The sequence below is a fragment of the Oryx dammah genome, unplaced genomic scaffold, assembly GCF_014754425.2.
Source record: "Oryx dammah isolate SB20612 unplaced genomic scaffold, SCBI_Odam_1.1 HiC_scaffold_11, whole genome shotgun sequence".
Taxonomy (NCBI): Eukaryota; Metazoa; Chordata; class Mammalia; order Artiodactyla; family Bovidae; genus Oryx; species Oryx dammah.
In genome coordinates, this window is record NW_024070195.1 from 1,454,301 (window position 1) to 1,478,498 (window position 24,198).

A 24,198-nucleotide genomic window follows, 5' to 3' on the forward strand; every position below is an offset into this window, starting at 1 on the left:
CCGTGTGAACTGGAAAAGACCCTGATGCTGGGAGGGATGGGGGCCGTGTGAACTGGAAAAGACCCTGATGCTGGGAGGGATGGGGGGCAGGAGGAGAAGGGGACGACCGAGGATGAGATGGCTGGATGGCATCACGGACTCGATGAACGTGAATCTGAGTGAACTCCGGGAGTTGGTGATGGACAGGGAGGCCTGGCGCGCTGCGACTCATGGGGTCGCAGAGAGTCGGACACGACTGAGCGACTGAACTGAACTGAACTGAGGGTGGTGCAAGCGCTCTCATAGGTAAAGAAAATCTGGGTAGATTTAAGGGAGCAGCCCCTTCTTGAATAAATGAAGCTGAGTAAAATCGCTGCTGATACGTCTGTACCTATGTCAGTTTCCACTAGAACTGAACTGGACGGACCCTTCCTTCTGGTTTGAAACTGACCTTCTCTAAGAGCCCTTCCTTTCCTCTCTGTCTCACTCCATGCTCTGCTGCTTCTTCAGACCCTGTTAAAACCACAATAACAATAAGTGGGTCATACCCACACAGAGGAAGCAGATAACATGAGAAGATACAGCGGTAATAGAGTTTCAGAAACTGGAGGCAGATGGGTAAATGATCCCGACAGGAGAGCAGAATCTCAGGGCAGCAGAGGAGGGACGTGGAGAAGCAACCGGGCTTATTCCACAGGACAGTGGAAAGCTTTGAAAAATACTAAGTATTTCATCTTAGTCCCAGAGATTACAGTTTAATTGGTCTGGCCTGTGGTCTGGACACTTGAGTTTTTAAGGATTTCCTGGTGATTCTAATATGCAGACAAGTGTTGGCATTTCGGCCCTAGCACGAAAACCAGAGGCTGAAACTAATGGAGCAAAGCAAGTTGGAGGCAGCAGAGGTGATGTAAGAAAAAAAAAAAACTTTAAAAGAAAACTCATCAATGCGCTCATGAAACGTGCTCAATTTCTGTTACTAGAACAGGATTTACATAAAAGAAGCGCTCAGAGAATAGGAAAGAGTTGTTGGAATCGATTCCGGTAGTTGACAAGAGAACTTAAAGGAACCCCCACAATAAAGAAAACTCCCTGAAAGCTGAGCAGAGAAGGAAAACAGACATGAAAGGATAAGAGATTCCAAGACCAGGGGTTCCAACACTCAAATACTAGGAGTCCCAGAGTGAAAACGAGAGAATGTGGACCCAGGCGGAAGGATGCAAGAATGCTTGGCAGAACAGAAGACACAGAGGTTGCTCAGAAGCGCTGGGGGGCCACCCCCAGCCCAGGCTCTCCTGGGGCCCTCCCGGCCGCACTGGCACCCAGAGACTGCGTGTGCTCACTTATTTTCCATGCTCCCTCTTCATCGCAGCCCAGCCGGAGCACCTCGTAAAGTTACGGTTTTGGCTTTTGGCATCTTCAGTCAGAGCTCAGGTGGAAGTGGTCGGGCTGTGGGTGCTTCTGGCCCCAGGCAGTCCTGGCTAGACAGACGCCCTTCCTGAGGCTGTTAGCGCTTGCGGGAGCCTCACTGTTTCTGGGCTCTTCTCTACAAAGCGATTCTGTCTGCTCCCATCCCCATCTCCCCAGCTCTCTGGTGGACCATTCTGAAGATGGCCGTCCCCCTTCAATGCCCTGCAGCCAGGAACGGCATTTCTGCTCCTCCCCTGGCACCTGCGCAGATGGGCTGGACTCACAGGCGCTTTTCGGTAGCCTCCTAGACGTCACCACCAAACCCTGCGTCCTGGTGCTCTTGCTCCCGAGGGTCCAGAGGGGGCTTGCTCTGGACAGGGGTATTCTAGGGGAAAACAACAGGAACCCCAGAGGGTCTGGATCCAGTGAGGCTCTGAGAAAGGTGTTCTGACTCTGACGCAGCTGGCTCAAGCCCTAACTCAAGCAGGAAGACACCATTTGTTACCCTAGCTGAGGAACAAAAATGTGAAGAGTCAGTGATAGCTTTCTGGAAAATTGTGGGGAAGGAAAAAGGGCTTTTTTTGCCAAGCATTAATAAAATATTCATATCACAGAAATTCATACTTCAAACATTTATGGTTGGTTGCTAACCTCGTATGTACCGAGGGAACAAACACCAGGACTCCATATTGAAACAAAGCAAAAGGCCTTACAGCTGGCAGTGGCCCCGAGTGCATCTCGTCCTAGCTCCTGTTACGGTATCCTGACCCGCGGGTCCAGGTTCAAGCCCACGGCCCGGCCAGGCCGCCCTGGGAGGGACAGACCCCAGGATTCAGAAGGTCCTTCTGGTCCACCAGGGTTAGCCTCCTCGCCTCTTGTCTTCGAGAGTCTCTTGTCTCACCGGGGAGCAAGCAGATCTTCCCTCTTGCCAGATGTACATGTCAGCCCGGAGGTAAGGGCGCTGGTTTCTGAAGAGGCGAGGAAGCAGCCTCTCCGACGTACACAGCTGTGGACGTCCAAAAAACGGTACCGAGACCCTGTAGCTGCAGGACTGCAGAAAGCAAAGGAGTCTCAGGTTACAGACAGACGTCACAACAGCAGAGGAGACGTAGTGGGTGGCGGGGAAGAAGGGGGTCGGGCACACAGCGCCGTCGCCTTTCGCCAGGAAATGGCTCAAGTATCTTGAGACCGTAGGTGAGTGGTTTCTGAAACCAGATCCCAGTGTCAGGGGTCCGCCTAAGGAAATCCCACCCTTGATGTGGTCCCCTGTGGCTGGACTCAGAGAAGACAAAAGCCGTGGCAGGAGACATGGAGGATTGAGGAGTCTCAGACCTGACGACGTAATTAACTGTAATTAACTGAACGGTCCTTCAGGCTAAAACAGACCTCTGTGTACACGTCTTACTGCCGGCTTCTTCCCTCCCGGCCGGAGAGACCAATCCCGTGACGCTCTGAGCTGTGACTATGTCACAGGCCGCTGCTTTCTGAAGTGAGGTCCCTGTTGAGTCCCTGTGGGGCTTCAGGGAACACGGATGTGGGCAGACGGGTGGCACCCCAAGAGCTTCAGGAATTTGCTCTTTCTGATCAATCTTCACGACTCTTGAAGAACTGGCTCCTTTAACGGAATCAGAGACCCTTGAAAATGAAAGCGATCCACCAGGAACTCAAACACGGGCCCTTGGATTCTCTTGCTCCATGATTCTGGTCCCAAGGAAGGAGTGGGACCCTGGGGAGTCCCACAAGGTTCTGGGGGTAAAAACGGGCACTGAGAAGGGAGGTGGGGAAGCGCCAGAAAAGGGGCTGGGAAACCCCTGAGGACAGACACTCTGTCACAAGCAACATGTTTCAAATTTCTAGAATCCTAAAATCACCTGAGCAGGACTCGCAGAGATCTGAGGCTTTGGTCTGGAGGGGCTGGCCCACGTCTCGCCGCTACGTCACCACTGGCAGCGACGGCCATCTGAGGACGCAAGACAGCCCGGTGGCCCCTGCTTAACCCACCAGGCGGTCACGTGGCCTCCCCTCCACACAGGCAAACCAGGGCCCAGAAAGTGCCGCAGGACTCCAAGGCCCTGGGCAGGAGGAAGCAGCACCTGCCTCTGTTTCTAAAGGTCAGCGGGCAGTGCAGCTTGACCAAGGTCCCCACAAGGGCCAGGCGGCCCTGGGCGGCGGTCCTGGGCGGGCAGCCTGTCTGTCCTTTTTTGGGGGAAGGCCGTTCTCAGACGTAGAGCTTAGGGGTCAGCGATTCCTCCCTGCTCTCTGCAGGGGTGTGCAGTGCCCCCACCACTCAGGAGGGGCCACTCACTTGTCTGTAATACAGCCCAGCCCGTCAGGCATCATTTGAAGAAGAGGGTCAACAAGAAGAGCGTCTGGTGGCCGCAGCTGCAGTCACCAGATCCACGCCTTCATCGGCACCTGGGGCCTCGACCAGCCTGTCCCTGCACCCTGGGCTTCCGCCACCTCCATCTCACCCGGCGCCCATGGGGGCCCTTCTTATCCTGTGATTGACCGCCAGGTCAGGCTGGGGCTTCAGAACCCAGCAGGGCCGTAGGGCCATTTCTCTTCCGCCCTGGTTACCATGGTGAGCACAAGTCTGTATCCGGCCGTCACCGACGTGGAGCCCCAGGACAGCCACACCTGCTGCTTCCTGACCGTCACACCCGTCCATCCTGCCCTGCCTCCCCGTCAGCCTCTCTCTGTCCCCCGCAGTGCCCCCAGGCCTCCCTGTCTGCAGCCCGGCTGTGTCCCTCTCCCTTGCTGGGCTGTGACCGCCCCCGACACTGTAAGGACGTCAGCGCCCCCGCAGTGGGCCACAGGAGTCCCCACGCCCTCCTGGTTCCAGCCCACCAGCTGGGCCCACACCTGGCCTCTGGGTTCCAGCGTCAGCCCACGGCCACGATCACAAAGCACCTCGTGCTCACAGGCTGCGCCCTGTTACCACGTAACTGAGAAAACAGGAGGTCCTGTGGAATTTGAATGTCAGAGAAGCAATGAGGAACTGGGGTATAAACATGCCCCAAATACTACACAGACATACGCGTGCTAGAGTGGATGCACTCCTCTGGAATTCAGATTGCAGGGGCTCCTGAACTTTCCTTGGCAGCCCTGCCCGACCCCTGCCGGCAGCACTGGGCCAGACGCCCTCCTAGGCCTCTGGGGACACTTTCCAGATGGTGCGCTCAGCTCATCAGATGTGCTGTAGTACCTCTGAGCCTCCTGGGGAGACGCTGAAGGCCTTATTTTCTTTCCTTCTAGGAGGCTCCCGCTCGGAGGTATGTCTCAGCGTTTACACACCAAAACCCCTGGGAAAGCAGTTTTTGACAAACTACAAAGGAGTCTCCTAAAACCCACACTGGGAGCCATGGTCTCTGTGATTTTCGTTGACATAACCCAGAAGGGTCACTGGAGCCAGTCCTCCCAGCAGGAACCCTGGGCCAAGCAGCCCTGCCCCGTCCAGGTGGAGACGCGGCCAGCAACCGTCCGCCTCCTCAGGCACCGTCCTCCCGGGAAACCCACCATGCTCCTTCACAAACGCATTGTTTTATTTGGAGTCTTAGGAGTAAACTGTCAGCGGTTCCCCAGGAATGAACGGATAGTTGGCTGACAGCAAACTCGCCGTTCCAGCAAGACATCCGCTGTGTGTGGTTCACAGGCTGAGCAAAGCCGCCTGGGGAGGAGACGGGTGGACTGAGGGTCAGCGGTGGTTGAGCCCCCGGGGCTGAGCCCACGGAGGAAAGGACTTCTCCCACAGACGTCACCAGCTGGCCAGGACATCGGGCCACCGGGCACATGGAAAGATGTCCCTGTAAATCTACCGCCCAGAGGGAGCAGCTCCGAAAATTGTTCACCAAGGAACTTTGCCAGCTTGGAGTGACCCTTGAGCCCAGGAGGATCACTCAGCCCAGGAGGAGAAAGGATGAGAAAACCAAGGAGGAAGTCAGGCCTCAAAAACCCAGCTTCCCTTAAGGGCACGTCGAATAGAGAACTCTAAACAGCCCCAGAGCAGGTCCTCTGTGGTTAAAGCCTTGGGCATTTACTTATGAGGCTAATTCTCAGGCCACATTCTCTTACTCAGCAGTTTTAATCAAAATAATCAGTCCAGTGTCTGGGGAGGACAGGGAAGAAGGAGTCAGTGTAAGAACCCCCGGTTGCTAATGAAATATTTAAAAACCCAGGACAGGGATGCTCTGTCCTGTTTAATACAGAGGAGGCTCTTACCACACACCCCCATACCCTAGGGTTTCTCTATTTGCCAGGGGAAAAAATAGAATTTATGCACCTTAAAAAAAATATGAAGTGAAAAAGTATCCATTAGCACAGCAAAGACCCATTTCCAGGAAACAGGTTTTAAAAGAGAATTCTTGACGTCCTGAGGTTAAGCCAGGAGGTGTCATGACTTTGAACGTGGACGATGAAAGAGCGACTGTGTCCAGGTGCGGCTCAGGCCCGCCTCGTTTCATCGTTAAGGGAGGCTGGTTAAACCTCTGGTTGTGATCCAAAAATATCCTGGCAGTTAGCATCCTGCATTAAAATTTATAAACCACGAAAGACCTTTTCTCACAGAAAAGTTAATTCAGGCTGGATGGCCTGAAAAAAAAAGAAGTATTTAAAAGGGGTAGTCATCAGAAGTGGTTATGTGGAAAACTAGAGGTAAGTAATGCTTTTTACTCCCCTAAAACATACTAAAAATATAGCAACAGTAATTTCAGAAGGAAGGGAAGTGGCACCAGGTGTAATTTCATTTCTAAGAAGTCCCAGGAATGGGGCCTGGAACCACCAGAATTAACTTTCAGGAGTGATTAAATACAGGCAGGGCTGTGAGCAGGAAGTCGGAGCTGGGGGAGCGTGCCCCCACCTTGGTATCGGGCTCGGGCAGCCCCGAGGCTTGCCCTCTCTCGTCCTGGCCGGGCCGGTCAGCAAGGGCGTCTTCTCTCCTGCTGCCTCCCTCTCCCTTCACTCCGAGCCTTAATTATTGAGCGCCTTCTGAATGCCAGCATGTCAGGTGAGAGCTGAGACGCCACTTGCTCCAGGGGACCTCCCCAGTGCCCCCAGACTAGGCAACCCCCCTACACCCGCTCCATGAGCCCTCCATGCCCCTTCCTCGCCTGCCTGCTCCCTAAGACCGAGGGCAGAGGGGAGCCGGGCATACGTGTCGCCCACCAGCCCACCCCACACTCCCGCTGCGTGCTCAGAGAGTAGCTGGGCAAAAGCCGGATGCCATGAGTCCAGCTTCACAGACCCAGTGTCTCTTCTATTCCAAACGGACCTGGAGACTCGGCTCTGAAGTGAGCATTAAGGGGACTGGCGAAGAAGAGGAAGGAGCAGCAAAGACAGAGTGGCCATAGCAATGGCTGGCTGGGGCCTGCCCCTCGCCCTGCAGCGAGGGGTCAGCAGACACCTGCCTGCACCCAGGCCGACCCCGCTCTGCTCACCTAAGTGAGACCCGAGAAAGCCCTGAAGGGGCCCGCCTGCAGGCCCGGCCCAGACACTCTGCCTGAGCTCGGAGAACCTCCGGCCCCAGGAACCAAGCTGGGACTGCCCATCCGGTTTTCCTCCTGATCCAGACAGCCTGACATTTCAACCTCGGCTAAACGATGAGCTTTTAGACGGAGCCGCAGTGTCGCGCGTCTGCGGCGCTAAGCGATTTCCGCGCAGACTGGGCGCACCTGTGCGCCAGCCCCCAGGAGGGCAGCATCACCAACACCCAGGTCACCCTCAGTGCGTGCGGGCACCAGGGTGGCCGACAGCTAGCACGCTGGGCTCTGCAAACTGCATTTCTCCATCCTCCTCGCTGGAGCCCAGCGGGAATGGTTCTTGGGAGCCATTTAGCAAAGGCTTCCACTCGGCCTGAGCAGAGCCTGTGAGTCTCTGCGCCTCTGGTCACAGACTGCGGGGCCAGCCCGTCCAGAGCGTCTGTCTGAGCTGGGTCCTGGCCTTGACGGAGTTCACCGCCAGCTCCAGAGGGCACCCCCCGCCCCACCCCCAGGCCGTGCTGCTACTGCTGCTGCTGGTAAGTCGCTTCAGTCGAGGCCGTGCTGAGGGAAGCCCAGAGGCCACTGGTGTCCGGGTTGGTGCGGGACCAGCACTCTGGGAGGGAAGCAGAGGCTGTCACTCGGGCCCCAACGCTGGAAATGAGGAGGGTTTGCAGGAATGGCCACAGGGACTGCCCCGGCCTTCGTCGGCTCCCAGAGGCCTCACGCTGCAGAAGCCAGGCCTTCTCTCCACCTGGGCTTGGATGTTCCTCCCAAACATTCCTCAGCCGCCACCTCCCCTGACCCGCTGTCCACGGGTGCCCTCTCCAGCTATTTGTGGACACGTGTAGGGCCCAGAGCACTCAGGCTGGATTTCATTCAGTCTCTCAAGTCGACTCACGGAAGATCTGCTTCACTGTAATTCTCCGCAGAGACAGGCCCGTCCACCTGCTTGGACACAGGGCAACATGACCGCCAGTTCTTCCTGTAACATCTGCCTTCTGCTAAGATTCTTAATCTGTTGATTTTATCATCATGAATCCTCTTTTGCTACCCAACCAACAGCACGAAATGTTTACTGCAGCGGCTAACTCACACAGAGATAAGAGAGTTACAGTGGCAGCGGAAATACATCCCCAAACTAGCGTTCCCGGCTCCCCACAAAGCCGTCACTCCAGAGACTAAACGAGCACTCGGAGGGCAAGACACTCGATGACATCAGCCAGCATTCACCTGTTTCTCAGAACCAAGAGGCTCCTGACATGCGTGCTGTGCTCAGCCTTAATCTACAGACAAGGAGACGTCAGGGGTCGCAAGACTAACTTGATTAGAAGAGATGTATGATGAGTACACATCACACAAACAGCAAATATTTCAAGGACCAAATATGTTTTACGGCCTAACCAACCCCCAGCAGAGACACATTATCATCTTTTCAGTTGGCAGTGGGCATCTTCTGGTGCCAGCAAGCCCCGAGAGGGAAGGAGAGTCAGCTGGACAGGAATCAGGTGGGGTCCCTAGGGCACGTGGGGTCCCTGAGAAGCCCCAGAGAGCGTTAGAGGCACAAGTTCCCTCTTGGGGAGTCTGGTGCTGTGGTTTCAGGGGCCTGGGGTTGGAATATCCACCGAGTGCTAGGCGATTCTCACCTGCAGGAGTTTGGGAAATGCTGCCCTGGGACTTCCCAGGTGGTGCTAGCGATCAAGAACCCACCTGCCAATGCACGAGACGCGGGGGATGCAGGCTCAATCCCCGAGTCAGGAGGACCCCCCAGAGGAGGAAGCAGCAGCCCGCTCCAAGCTCCTTGCCTGGAGAATCCCTTGGACAGAGGAGTCTGGCGGGCTATAGTCCATGGGGTCACAAAGAGTCGAACATGACTTAAGCAACTTAGCACGCATGCCCTGGATGAGCAAATATCAGAGAGCCACACACGTGCTCAGAGTCAAGGTCACTTGTCCAATGTGACGGGCGGGACCCAGGTGGACTCAGGAGCTGCAGACACAGGGACCTTCCCCCCCAACCCTGCGAGCTTCGGGAACAGGGCCACCTGAGTAGACACCCTGGATCCAGCCGCCCCCCACAAGACGCTGTGCCTACACGCTAGAAGGGCCTCACAGATGACCCCTTTACTCAGTTAGACTGCCTGCTGCCTTGCGGACAAGGGCTGACCAAGGAATTTCCACGACACAGCGGCTCTTCAGGGGCCCCTGCCTTTCAAAGGGGCCAGGAACTTGGGGTCCATCTGGAGAGGACCAGTGACCTCACGGGGGAGGCAGGCCACGCCCAGCACCTCACATGTCCCTCCCCCCAGCTCATCTAACTGGCCCTAGTACAAGTTTTGTATTTTGTCAGCCTGAGAAATCTAATGGAAAGAACTATTCTTAGACCTATTTATTTTATCAAGGAAAATATGTTCTTAAAATGTTCAAGAAAAGATATTGTCTGGTTCCCAAGAAATTGCCTGACAAACCCCTGGAAAGATGTACACACTAAATACACACACATGCACACATACGTATACACACGTGCACACATGCATCCTGGATGTGTATGCGCATACGTATATAACGAAGGCCATCCCTAGCGGCTCAGATGGTAAAGAATCTGCCTGTAGTGAGGAAGACCCAGGTTCGATCCCTGGGTCAGGAAGATCCCCTGGAGAAGGGAATGGCAACCCATTCCAGTATTCTTGCCCAGAGAATTCCACGGACAGCGGAGCCTGGCGGGCTGCAGTCCATGGGGTCGCAGAGAGATAGACATGACTGAGTGACTAACGGTTTCACATGCCTGCAGTATGCAAGCGTGTATTCACAACTGTTTTCCTGTCAGGAGCTTTTTCACAGTAAACATGAATGAACCCTTCATCCTTCAACTGCAGGAGGTGACGAATATTCTACTGCTTTTTACCCTTCAATGCGCACAGGAGTCACCAATGGACCTTGTTAAAGAGCAGATTCTTGACCTGACCGTCTGCACCTCTAGCCAGCTACAGGCAATGCTGGCAAGCCATGGACCACCCTTTGAGAAACAAGATTCTGGTTTGTGGTGAATGACCGTCTTCATCACACAGAAAACAATGACTGTCAAAGGTCAGAATACCTCAGAGAAACAAATAAAAGCCATGTTCAAATAAACTTATTCTTTCTTGGAAAATTAATCTCAAAACAGACTTCAGAATCTATACAACGCCTCTTGGCCATCACTGTAAACAATGTTCCCTGGATTTTGTGAGAGCCACTTCAGAATACAAGCTGGTAGACAAGTTTCGACTTGAGAGAAGGAGGCAGCAGGTAAGCAGGGTGACGCTCTGATCTGTGTGTCAGTGAAGCACGCCTGTGTGCATCAGATCACGCTGACTCCCAAGGCCAACCCTGCCCACATCAAGATGAGTAAAACACACTCAAGCATCCTCGTGGGACTCGGGGAAATTTTCCCCACCAATATTATTCCAGACATCCTGCTCTTTGGAGGTTGGCCCTGCCCATGACTTTGTTTGAATAGTTGAAATAAGTGTATTAATAATTATCCTAACTTCTAAGGTTTAAGTATGAAACAGTCCCTAAACCGTGTTAGGAATAACTAGAACACAAACAGATTGGACATGTGAGACACAAGTGCCGTGAAAGATACGACGAAATAGAGCAGGCTCCCCACGGGGAAGCCCAGCTTCTCAGGGGCAGAGGCCAAACCCAAGGTAGTTACCAGAAAAGGCCTCAGAACTGCCCGCACAGGGCATGCACAGCATCCCGGAAGGGCGATGGGGGAGGGTGGATTAGAACCGTCCACGGTGGGGTTTGAATCTGGCCCTGAGGACAGATGGACCCCCAACGGCCCAGGAGAAGAGACAGGATGAGGCGACGTGCAGTGAAAGGCCTCCAACCCAGTCCCCAGGAAACTGGGAAGGCGATTCCGGGCGGCAAGAGAGGAGAGGAGAGGAGAGTCCCTCAGGAAGGCGACCGGTGGGGGTCTCGGCAGGAGAGCAGTCAGACCACGGCGGGGGGGGGAGGCCACCGCCACGGACAACACACACCCACGTGTGGTCTGTGAGCCTCTCTCGCCAGCAAGCTCTGCATAGCCTGCTTTAGACAACAGCAAGCCTGTGGGGTCGGTACTCTTGACCCCAGATGAGGAAGCAGGTGAGAGGCTGGGTAATACGCTCAGTGTCATAGAGATAGCACAGGGGACGTGAAATCCATGCTTGTGGTCTCACACTAATCTGTGCGCACAGCAACCACGGCTCACCTCGTATTTTCTCACCAAGTACAATGTGTGTAAAAACACCTGCAGAAATACCGAGCACCACGATAAAAGCTGAACAAGCTGGTCCCTGGATTATCCACCTTCCCTGTCTATCGCCCACCATCTAAAGACAGTGGAAAGTCAAATCCATTCAAGAGTCCGGACTTATGACTACAGTTAATAGACTACAGACTATAAAAACTGTTATGTATTATACAACAAAGAAGTAAAGTATCTTAGGTACACTGACACACAGCATTTAGATTATAATTTTACAGTCTTATTATATGTTTGAGAAAATCATTAGTTCCAATGTTTTGTTTCCTGGCTTCTCCTCTGCCCAGGAATCAGTAGCTGAGAACAGGCAGACAGCAGCTTCAAGACGCTGGTTTCAACAACTGGAAGGTGCAGCCACCGTGGGAAAGAGCGTGGAGGTTTCTCAGAAAACTAAAAATATAGCACCAGACAATCTTGCAATCCCACTCCTGGATATATATCCAAAGAAAACGAAAACACAAACCCAGAAAGACACGCACACTCCAGCCTTCACCGCAGGGCTACTTCCAAGAGCCAGGGTATGGAGGTAAGGGAAGAGCCCATCAACAGACAGGTGGATAAAGATGCCGTGTGTGTGTGTGTGTGTTTATACAGTGGAATATTACTCAGCCTTAAAAAGAATGAAACAGTATGTAAAACGACATGTAAATATCACTAAAAGAACAAACCTAGACAGCACTATGCTTAGGGACATGCTGTGGGGTATCACTTACACGTAGGATCTAAAAAATTATGTGAACAAATGTACAAGCAAAACAGAAAGAGACTCCTAGCCAAAGACGTAGAGAGCAAACTAGTGGTTACGAAAGGGGAGAGAGAAGGGCGGGCGGCAAGTAAGGGGCCTGGGGTTAACAGACGCAAACCACGGTGTATAAAATCGACCAGCAATAGGGCGCGTCATACGGCACAGGGAGGTAAAGCCACGATTCCGTAATAACTTCAAACGGAAATACGAAAATGTTGAATCACTATGTTGTACACCTGAAATTAATATAGTTTTGCAAACCTGCTACACTTCAATTAATGACTTATTTAAACAATTTTTAAAACCCAGCTGGAAGGACAAGCCGAAAGTGCTCTGACCTCACGGCAGGACCGCAGGAACTTTTGCAGCTTCTTCCCACAGGAGGTCACTGTTACATCAGTTCCAGAAAAGAGCCTCAATTTGCTGAGAAGAAACGGCCCTTTCTTTCAATCTGTCTACCCAGTCTGGCTGTATTTGCATCAGGGAGTAGAGCAACTGACCAGCACCGCAAAGGTGAGATGCCCACCGGATAACGCGAAGAAAATACGAGCTGTCCTTAGAAAATTCATCAGAGGTGGTTTTCGAATACTTAATGTTTGATTTCTGAAAACTAAACTCCAGCTAAATGGTCTGCAAGTTAAATTCCAGTGAAACGGTTGGACACAACCTGGCGACTCAACAGCAGCAACGAATGGCCTACAAATAAACCCAGTCGCCGGTCTCGCGTCTCACGTGCGGGGCCGCCTGGGTCACGTGCGGGGCCGCCTGGGTCACGTGCGGCGCCGCCGCCTGTCTCGCGTCTCACGTGCGGGGCCGCCTGGGTCACGTGCGGGGCCGCCGCCTGTCTCGCGTCTCACGTGCGGCGCCGCCTGGGTCACGTGCGGGGCCGCCTGGGTCACGTGCGGTGCCGCCTGGGTCAACCCGTGCGGGGCCGCCTGGGTCACGTGCGGGGCCGCCTGGGTCACGTGCAGCGCCGCCGCCTGTCTCGCGTCTCACGTGCGGGGCTGCCTGTGGGTCACGTGCGGGGCTGCCTGGGTCACGTGCGGCGCCGCTGCCTGTCTCGCGTCTCACGTGCGGGGCCGCCGCCTGTCTGGCGTCTCACGTGCGGGGCCGCCTGGGTCACGTGCGGGGTAACTAACCCATCCAGACGGAGTATCGTGGCCCACAGCTGCGTAGCTTTGGGTGACTGGCCTCACTAACCCTCGGGTTGCTCATCTACAAAACAGAGCAATCACAGAGCTTCACAGGACCACTGTAAGGAGTAACTGGGATGAAGAGCTGAGCACGGTGCCTGGAACACAGGAGACACGGCCAGATGCTGCTGATCACGACTGCCGCCCTTCGAGCTGATTGCGGTGGTGCCCACAAGGTCCCCTGGGTCAGTGATGCCATCCAACCATCTCATCCTGTGTTGACCCCCTCTCTTCCTGCCCTCAGTCTCTCCCAGCATCAGGGTCTTTTCCAGCGAGTAGGCTTTGCACATCAGGCAGCCATGGGTAAAATACAAACCTAGCCTTACGAACGTAGAAACTTGCTTCTATTATCCTGTCAACTCATCATGCTCATCCTAGAAGGTTGGGAAGAAACAAGACCTTACTCGTGCCATCATCCATTCTTAAATTTTGAAATAACTAGAAGCCCTCGAGGGTTCTACAGGAAGACCCCACCATGAGCCCCTCTGTGTAAGCGTGCCGAGCTGCAGGCTCTGTGAGCCCTTTAAGTAAATGACCCCGTTTCATCAAGCTCTGCCTCCTCTTCACTCAGTGGGTGCTCAGAGATTCTTCACTGAGCAGATTAGCCTGGAGTTCAGGCACAAAGTGAATATTTAAGTGAATACTTCGGCTCTGAGCAGGTAATCAGATGCATTTTTATCCCCACTTCACCAAGTACATTCTTAAGGAACCTGGCTCTTTGGAAAACAGAAACTAAAGCTTTCTGTCGTGTCTGGGTGTCTGGCGGGGAAACACGCCACGGTTGCTAGGACACGCTGCTGCCGTGGCCTGATTTTGTGCGGCGGTGCTGGCAGTCTTACTCCTCACTGCCTTGATGTCATTAGAGCAAGTGTCAGAGCAGCGGAAGAGGCAAAAATTTTAGAACAGAAGAGAAAACAGTTTTGACCATGCAGACTTCCAGAAGAGTCTTAGGGTCCCCCAGGGGGCCCAGGGACGTCACTGTGAGAACTGCTTGGTCCCAGGACAGACGGAGCTGGTCAGCACAGACTCATCACGGGTTCCCCTGGCCGGTTCCAGCCTTGCCTTCCCTGGGCCCTTTGGGAACACCCCCTCCTTAGGGTTGAGGCTGGACGGTCATCATGTTGAGCGTCTTCTGAGCCCTCTCCTGAGAACCCAAGGGGCCTGAGAGACTCGGGAGTCTGGGCCTGCGCAGGCTCTGAGAGCTTACACCTCCTGCTGCTGCCTCCATCCTGCCCCTGGCGTTCGAGGGAGCTCCGACCCCTTTCAGATCAGGGAACCATCCTGCAAACCATAAAGTAAGTGCTGGCCTCAAAGGCACCCAGGCTGGACGTGGCCCGGAACCGACAGGTGCCCTGGGCCAGGCCCCGGGTGGAGCGGCCCCTGCCAGGGCCCATTGTCTGCCGGTCAGGTGTCCGCAGTCAACTGCCTGGCCCACCTGCGTGCTGCTAATGCCAAACAGATCAGAGCTGGGCTTGGAATTGCGCGGCTGAAAGGGCCGCACCATCATACAGCTTCTGCGCTGTTCCGAAGGGAGAGCCATTTCTCTGGGATGCAGGAGAAAAATACATCCATGAACTAAAGCCTTGTCTTCACAGTTAATTTCTATCCTCAGCCCCCCTTAATTTTAAGCCCTCTGACCTGCTCTGTTCAATCGCTCTGTCATGTCTGACTCTTTGTGACCAGATGGACTGCCGCACACCAGGCTCCCTGGCCCCTCAGTGTCTCCTGGAGTTTGCCCAAGTTCATGTCCATTGAGTCGGTGATGCCATCCAACTAATAGGGCCCACGTGGGGGCTCACTGATAAGATGGCTCATGAAGTTGACCTTGCAAACAAAGAATAAACCACAGTGACCCCTGAGACTGACCCAATCGCCCAAACGACATTCTGTTTTCTCACTGGCGCCTACCGTCTAAAGCTGCGAGAACACCAGATTCCAGACCTCCGACTGCATGACCACCCCTTCCGGGAACTTTTCACTGGCGGGTATAAGGAAGACCCCGCCAGAAAGGGAGGACATGGGTTCTCCTTAAGGGCCAGGCACCCTCTCGTTTCCCTCTGACATGTTTCCTTTTCTTGCCTGACTGCCCAGCTCGCTTTTTCTCTCTGCACTCGCCATGCACCGACCATCTCATCAGCTAAGCCCTAAATGGTGCACAAAGCACCATAACAGGAAGGGTGGCGACCGCGTTCACTGCTCACATTTGGGAAGCAAATCCTACAAGCTGAAGGTCTACTAGACAAACCAGAGGCTGGGCTCACACACCCCTCACGGCCAGTCTGCTCTCTGCCTCTTTCTAGAACTTCCTCACACCTGGTCATGGACTGGAGTATCGGCCTGCTCGTCACGACGACCCCAGCCTTGTTGCTCAGACTCCCAGCTCCCAGCTCCAGGCCTGGGGCGTCGTTCCCAGTGCAGGAGCCTAAAGAACAGGGGAGTCAGGAAGAGGTGGCACCAAAGCCAGAGGCCAGGGCCCGGGACAGGTCAGCCACCCTGCGAGGGGCCTGCGAGACCTCTCCGCTGACCCAGGGCCTGCCTCGCGGCTGCTGGCTGCGTCCACATGGGAACGGCCAGCTGGAACTCGGTAGCGACCTTGCCAAGGGCTGCCCAGCCACTTGTGAAGGAGGCTGCCCTCAGAGAAAGACCTGGAGCAGCTGACCTCCAAGGTGTGTGCTTCCTGGCCCCCTGACGCCCCAACCATCACGGAAATGCCACAGTAACCTGTGCTCCCCAGGACCCTGAGTGGACAAAGCCAGAGCCACGCTCACAGGGCAGGCCTGGGCTGGGTCTGTTGCTTCTGCACCATCAGTGGACTAACCAGCCCGTGTTTCTCTCTGACCAAAGTTGTGACTGAGGGTGCAGTTACACACAGCTGAAGATGTCAGGGGTCTATCACCCTGCAGCAGGCCCTGGGGTGGCAGGAGACAGAGGATCACGCCCCCCGCCTCACTCTCTGAGGCCTCCTGCCCAGCGACGCAGCCATCGGGGTCCCCGCTCCCCCTCCCTGAGTGCACCCCTAGGGCAACCCCAGCACCTGCACACGTGCCCACCTTGGCCCCACTCTCTGCTGGGACCTCAGTGACAGCGAGGAGAACCAGTGAGAGGCACCAGGTGAACTTGACCTGTCAACGTTTCCTATGCATCGGGGGGAGAGTTTGGGCCTCTTTGCTCTCCACCACTGTCTGCTTATCACTCCCTGTCTTTGTTATCATTGCTGTGTTTTGAGCAGAAATTTCAAAATAAAGCTCAAAGTGCCCAATGGCCTAGGCGGAAGACTAAGACACAGCCCCCTGAGGCCAATGTCCAATGGTGACATGAAGTCACCTCTTTACTAGAAGCTTGGGGTGATTTGGGGGTTGCAAATGAAGAAACCACTTTTAAAATGTATTTATGTGTGTTATTGTATATTTGAAAATCTAGAATAAGCACATCGAAACCATGATTCCACTCTATTCTTACTTTTGCTAAATATTTTTAATGACTTGATATGTGAAAATATTATATAAACTAATAGAAGTAAAAGTAACATGTAGACGTAGCAAAAATCATGAAGGGAGTGTGAGAAAAATTGGTCTGGGAAACTCTGATAGACAAATGTGCTTTTTACAGTCATCATGTCTTAGGTAAGTGGATCAGGACAGTTTGGTCAATTGCATCTAGAAATTTCATTATCAATATGCTAATCATTTTCTAACTTAGGAACACAGGCTTGACTTGCAATGTTTGTATATTTTACTACTTTGATTTAACTTTTAGAGAGAGAAAATAAGACATTTTTTTTCCTATTACACCAAATGACATAAAACTATCACAGCTTTAATTATTCTGAGAAGCTAAAATGACAGAGACATAAACTGGGGCTCTCGGAATCTCAACGCGAGCAGAGCTCTGCTCCCCGAGTGCTGGGAGACCTTTCCAATGTTTAATGTCTTCAGTGAAGACTGACGCCCAGATCGTATTCTCTGACTCCCTGAAAAGGGAGTTCCTAAAACTGTTCTTGTAGACACTTTTAAGACAAGAGGTCGCCCACATTTCCAAATAACCATTCACAATGGAAAAGAGAAGAGGGTATATTGTAAAATCTGACTTAAGAGACATTTTCTTTACCGTTAGAAAGTTATAACAACGTTTTATAAAAGATGCACCCCAGAGAACTCCTAATGAGCTCAGCTCCCTGCCGGCCCCTCCTTGGGGACACACCTGGGGGCCACCTCTCAGAGCCAGGGGAGGGGCCTGTTCTTTACCACGCGTCCCGCATAGACAGAAATCTATTGCAGGCATAGGCGCATATCAGCCAACTCCCCTGGAGGCGTGTGTGCAACAGCCAAAAAGATTCGGGCTTGGGCAGCAGTGAGAGGAGCGCCCCCCGTGTCGGCTCCTCGGAGAGGCGCGGGGCCACCGCGGGGATCTGGCGCCTCGAGTTCTGGGTTCTCCGAGCACCACGGATGCAGAGCTGGCGGTTTCTTGTTGAATAAGACAGAAATCTACATGCAGGCATAGACACATGTCAGCCAACTCCCCGGGAGAGATTTTTAACCACAAATTCATCCATTTTCAATGGGGGCCAAATCCAAAGAGGCAAAAATTAATTCTTTGGGAGAGGTGAAGAAAATCTTACTGTTTTCAGGCACAAAGCACAGAACCACCTGCAATACCCACACAGGTATAGAGTGCACCTGGGGCCGTACGAATTCAAGGAAGGGGCTTGACTAAGCAGAAAAAAGCCAGACGTCCCTGCGGTGGGGGTGATGGTGATAAGCAGCTCTGCTGACAACCACTTCCTGTAGGAAAAGCAACTCAGAACACCTCCTAGAGTATTTGCTCAACTGCCTCCATCGGCCTAAAGATAACTCATTCTATGCTAATTGATGAAAGAATTAAATAAGTAGAAAGAGCTGATTTCCGAGATACAATACTCTCTCTTGGGAAGCGCTAAAGTCTTTAGAATCTGAATTCTTTCTCTTCCTTCAAAATTCTCCTGTTTTCCCGACTGAAGCCCATTCTGAGAGCAGCTGTGGCATCCCAGGAAAGGCAGGGAGGGGCGGAGGTTCCAAGGAAAAGGCACGGAGGCCATCTGTGCTCGGGAGCTTGCTCAGAAGAGGCGGCCACTCTTCTGCAGACACTTCTCAACAAGGGGAAAGGACATTGTGCTTTGGTGCCATTTTATCTCCCTCGGTTACATAAGAGGTAGAAGAGGAGATGCTGACGTTATTTTTAGCTCTCACAGACAAAAATAGAACGCCAGCTTTCATACATGTCAGGAATGACTGCCTCCAGGTTCCCCGAAAGTTGGTGGAGAGTTGGAGACGTTGACAAGGGCTGCCTGCCTCTCCTGATGCCAGCCCCCGCAGGGTGGCCATCCCAGGGGAGGACAGGCAGGACACGCACTCCGTCTGCTGGGGCGAGCCCGCTCCCCGGCCAGAAACACAGCTAGGACAGCAGCCACAGGTAGTAACCTGGGTGTCCTCAAGAGCAGGCGCCTGTCGGTGACCTCCGCGGGTCATCACGGACCGGAGCACACGCCAGAGGACGGGAGACGAGAGAAGGCACAGGCTACCTGCGATCCACATGCCTTTTCTTCTGAGTGACACATCCATCCTGGCCTTCCCGCCCTGACCCTGCAGGAGTGTGTTTCCAGGCAGAACTCTGCTCCAGGCAGGAGGCGGTGCTGAGTGGTGGGGTCTGCGGGACCCCGCGGTGACGGTTCCAGTTACACCTTCAACAGCTAATCTGCCTCTTTAAAAGGAAAAATATGATGGCCCGGGTGACAGATCGGAAACAGGTGCAGGGGCAGAGGGAGGCCGGCTGGCAGCAAGTGGCACTATGGAGAGCGCGCTTGTCTCCCGTTCAAGGACGATTAGCACCAGGGAAACGGGGCCGCCGCCAGGGAGCCTTCTGCCCACGCGGGCAAGGGACTCGGGGGGGTGGGGCGGGAGGGGCACGCACGGCTTTAAACGTCACAAACCCTCTGCCCGCAGCTACGTTATTTTGAGATCTAAGTTGTAATCACGGTGACCACCGCTGATGGTACAATTTCACCGCGGTGAGGCAGGAAGGGCCGCCTGCAAGTAAACGCACCAACTGCCATCGCGACAGGGAGACCCGAGCTTTGTCCCAACCCAGCCTCGCCTACTCACATCCTGATCAGGACAGTTTGTTCTGCTTGGTCTTTGCAGCATTTGTGCCCGGTGGTTCAGCATCCCGGGAGCTGTGACCCCCACCTCCGCATGGTCCCTTCCTCCCCGGGGACCGTGCCTGTTGTGGGGGGGGCAGGGGCTGAGGACCAGAGGACAGGAGGTGAGCACAGACAAGCCTGGGCAGAAAAAGCAGGGTGCGTAGAGCCAGTGGGGCAGCAGAGAGAGCAGAAAGAAATGCAGGGGAGAACAGACTCAGGTTGCTGAGAACAGGAGCTCCTTGGTCTCCCATTAGGCAAACAGAATGTGTGTGTGTGTGTGCGTGTGTGTGTGTATCAAACAGCAAGTCAGATCTGAGGGAAATACAGCATGGCGGTTATTCATACGGGTAACAGAGAACTGACAAAAGAGGAAAGCCTGGATTTGATTGTGTAAAAGGAATGCTAATTATAGTTACGAGAGTCGTTATCACTCTGAGTTAATGACATACACAGTAGCTATTAAACCGTCACTCACACGTGCCACGCTCACTATTTAAGTTCCACTTTGTTTCAACACCATATTGTGTGGCTTTCCATCTGGTTTATTGTAGTCTATCTGCTCTGTGCTAAGTCGCTTCAGTCATGTCTAACTCTGCAACCCCATGGATCATAGCCCTCCAGGCTCCTCTGTCCATGGAATTCTCCAGGCAAGAATACTGGAGTGCGTTCAGGGACCCACTCCAGAGTTGTGCCCACCCGCAGGAGAGCTGCGCCCTCCTCCAGGGAATCTTCCCGACCCAGAGCCTGAACCCATGTCTCCTAACGTCTTCTGCATTGGCAGGCAGGTTCTTTGCCATGCGTGCCCCCTGGGAAGCCCAGGGCATCTGCCACAAGCTTTTAAAAGTCTGCACTTGTTAGGTGGTTTCCAACAGTATGTAGACGATAAGAGAACACAAGGAAAGCCTTTCACAAACAGAGTCAAAAGGGAAGCTGGAAAACACAAGGAACGAAACACAGTAGAAAAGTGGAATCCGTGGTATTCTATCAATTCAAAAAATAAATCAGAGGACGCGAAGGAAGAGAGGCAGAAAGTAAAGTCAGAAGCAGAAAAATGAGTGAAACAGAGAAACCTGGTTAAGAGCAGGAAAGGAAGAATCTGAGCTACACTGAACTGTGTCGATAGATGGAAGTTGTGGAATGCACAGACAGTTTGTTCTTGTTAGGAGAGAAAAGAGTCTTCTAGAAAGAACTTGTGCTTCAGGCCTTCCGAGCAGCTTGCCTGTCACCAGAGCGCCTGCAATGCAGAGTAAATTCTCCTCAGGGCAGTGCAGTGAGGGTTCCTGCTATGATTAGCTGTGCTAATCTTCTTAAAGAGAGTAGGGATGAAGAGAGGAGGAGAGGTGGAGAGAGTCATGGCGGGCACGTTTTCATGGTCCCTGGAGAGAAAGGCCCGGGATTGTGAAGATTTCCCGTGGCCACAGCAGGAGGTGGAGACGTGTCAGCCTAGCTCCGTCTGCATTCCTGACGACATCCGAGCCCCTGGAAGGCCATCTCCGCCCACCCCTGCCAAGGCCTGCAGGCCGCCCGGGCACCCACTCACCGAGCCAGCGAGGGCTCGGGGCCTGTGGCCTTGGCAGACACGGACAGGAGAAGGGCTCTGTGCCTCCCATCTGGGCCCGTCCGTCCCCCGCAGGGCGAGAGAGAGAGATGGGGAAATTTACTGCCGACACCTCTGGGCCCTGAGCCACTCCGCACGAAACTGAATGGGACACGCAGCCGTTCCCCTCCACCTTCCGCGCGGCTGTGAGCACCGGGCGCAGGCGCCATCGGACATCAGACCCGTCGCACAGGACCTCCTCTTAGGACAGCAGGGCCAGCATCCTCAGGCATTCCCTCAGAAGCATCCTAAAGTGTTTCGCTTCCCAGTCACTTGATTTCTCTGGAGCAGGTCATCACCGAAACAGTTCTTCCTGAAAATCTTCGTGTTTCCACCTAGCACCATCTTGCCTACTTACAAAACTTGTATCACAGAACTTGGCGAAGAATCGTCCTGGAAACCTAATCAAACTCATAGAAACTATTACAAATCATTGGTTATTTCAAAGTTAGCCTATAAGAATACTTTGTCTCCCCTGTTCCACAGAAATTAATGAACAGAAAAGGAAACTCTTCTGATTATTCATTTGCATTGCAAGCAGCCCGAATGAGGAAGTCCTCGGATCTGACTTCAGTTTTGCCGAGGAAGTGTCTTCTTGGTGTGTACGGGACAAGATGTTAGCTCACAGGGGAGGTCGGTCTCCAAACACCATGCTTCAGCCCGACTCATTCCCCCTATCCAGCAAGGTCTATCTCTCTGTACTCACAGTGAAAAGACTCCTCCCCGCTTCATACCTAATAGCTGTGTTCCACCGTCTGTTGTACCATTAGAAATGCCCTTCCTACCTGGACAGGGTTTTTCAGAACAGAAGCTGGACAAAGAGGAAAGTGAAAGTGAAAGTAAAGTCGATCAGTGCCTGCAGCCTCCCAGGCTCCTCTGTCCATGGGATTCCCCAGGCAAGAACCCTGGAGTGGGTCGCCATGCCCTCCCCCAGGGGATCTTCCCAACCCAGGGATGGAACCCAGGTCTCCCACATTGCAGGCAGACACTTTACCATCTGAGCCCCCCGGGGAAGGACAAAGAGGAATGTTTCCCAAGCTCGCTCTGGTTATTAGAAATAATGATCCCTGGCCCTCCAGGGGAACGCGAGGCACACTTAAACAGACCTGTTTGTTCTGCAAACATTCTCGGTGTCTGTTTGGTACCGTGAGCAGGAGAGTAGGCGAGGTGGGTGACACGAGGTCCCGACCTTGAGGAGGGCGTCCGGGGCAGGGCGACAAACAAGTTCCAACAATCACAGGTGAGGCCCTCTCTGGGCAGGAGGGAGGGGGAGGGGACCCAGGGGGCCGAGCAGGGGACGGAGCGCGCCAGCCCACACCCGTGGACACCCCTCACCGTGACGGAGCTGGTGCTGGGTGCTTGGCATGCAGGCACGTCCACTGCTCAGAGCGGCAGCCCCCGCGCTTGGCGAGGGACCTCCCGAAGAGCTGGCTGCCAGGACGGGGCCTGCCGCCGACAAGAGCCTGTCCCCGACCCCAGCGGCCACTGTCGACAGCCCTGACCCCTACTCCGTGGGGACCTCAGGGTCCTGAGGGAACTGGAAACATGTGCAGAGCAGCTGTGGCCCTCTCGTGCTCCTCCAGATTGCATGCCCAAACCATCCCTCCGAAGAAACTGGGCGTCCACACGACCCCTGTGACCTCTAAGCCGCACGCCAGACCGTGGAGGCGCCCACGGGGAGAGCTGCACATTCAAAGGCCTCCCAGTGGCGACCACGCCCACCTGGAGGAAACCTCCGGGGAAAGAAGCGCGGGTTTGCCGGTTCCTAGAGCGTCCTTAATTCTACACCGGTGATGACAACACAGAATCTGAAAACCGTCTGACAGATGGGGACAGGCGTTGCTCACCTGGTTCTTTCCAGATTTCGAATCTTGTTCACCAGAACTTTCTTCCAGAAAGCACTTCTCCACCTCCTCCGTGCAGTGGACAAAGGCCATCTTCTCCAGCTGGCCACTGCGGCAACACGCGTGGCTTCCTCCCAGCCTCTTCACTGTTAGCATCTTGGTGGGCAGTCCGAGGAAGTCCGTGTCTGGAGCGTGGTCTCTTTCCCCCTCGGTCTCTGATTTGTAAATGAGGACACAGTCAGCGTGACTCTTCTCTCCACTGCAAGAGGGAGAAACAGAGCTCCCATCACCGAGACACATGTTTGACTCTTTGGGAAAATGTACGGTGAAAAGTTTGAGGTTGCTTCTATTTTACCTAGAGAAAGGGCCCCAAATGAGGATGAGAAGTGCAAATATTAACCTTGAGTTTCACATGTTGGAACTTTGAAAGGAAAAAGCTTTCTCTCCCTTCTTTTTCCTACAAAAGCAAATAGTGAGAAGCAACCTTGAGCATCACGGGGCGGCTGATTGTCCCCTCATTGCCTCAAAAGAAGATCTAGGCTAAGCAGCCGGTTTAAGGAGACAGTCTCTTCGGGTTTAACTGGCTTGCTGGCCTTGTCCCTCCGGCACCGGGCAAGGACATGGGAAGGGCATGCTGTGTGAGGAAGGGGCCCCCTGGGCTCCCCTGGGGAATTCTGCCCCCTCGGGGTATTGTTCTCACCAAATGCGCCATTTTCAGAGCCTTTTGCTGCCTACGTCTTAAAATGTTTATTTTAAAAAGAATTTGGCTTCCTAACAGTCCTCTCACATAGACGAGATTCCCAGACACCTTTCTCTGCGTCATTAGCAGCTGAGCACCGAAGATTTCACACCCTAGATACACTTTCCTTACAAACGAAGTAATAGGCTCATTACTGCTCTGATACTAAAGCCCCACAAGGGTGTCTGTATCCACGCATCTCCTGACCATTTCGGGGAGGCTGATGCGAACTTGTGACTGGTTCCCTCCGGAGGCCCCTGTTGGAGGTTTTCTGTAAATTGCTTCTTCCTGCTTTTTCTCAATTTGAAATCATCTGTAATTATCCCCACAAAACTTCATCTTTCATTTTCTCAGCTCCTCTAGTATAATAAAATGATACCTTGAAATTCTAAATTATTTAAAATCCAATGCTCTACATAATTCTACTGAACCGTAGAAAGACCATAAACTTATTCACACTAAAATGTGAACAGGATCAACCAGAGCTCTGCGAAATATACTACAGACCATCATTAGTGTTCTTACAAGTTGCCCTGAAAAAAATCTGTTATTATAATAAGGATTTCACAGCTACATCTAAGACAAACTATAACTAAAATCTAATACATCATTGTAGAAGGTGCTCAAGTTGGCTCAGGAAGCCACATAAACATTAACACATTAAAACAAAAGCTTGGGTCCAAGATATAAAAATTTTGCAGAAAACTATTAAACGTTAAGCTCTGCCTGGAGTTTGATAAAACTTGCTATGTAGG

The 24,198-nt window shown here is 53.3% G+C and overlaps 1 protein-coding gene across 3 annotated transcripts in view; it reads right to left on the bottom strand.

The window, feature by feature from the left end:
* LOC120869930 overlaps positions 1 to 24,198 on the bottom strand; it is a 48,288-nt gene that overhangs the window by 23,056 nt on the left and 1,034 nt on the right. Inside the window, exon 2 of one of the 3 annotated variants that reach the window (XM_040249278.1) lies at positions 22,708 to 22,919. In XM_040249278.1, the coding sequence (XP_040105212.1) occupies positions 22,708 to 22,919 (212 nt within the window). Of the gene's footprint in view, positions 1 to 22,707; positions 23,712 to 24,198 lie in introns of those variants that run through there. The other 2 variants (XM_040249281.1, XM_040249280.1) reach the window with 2 other exon arrangements.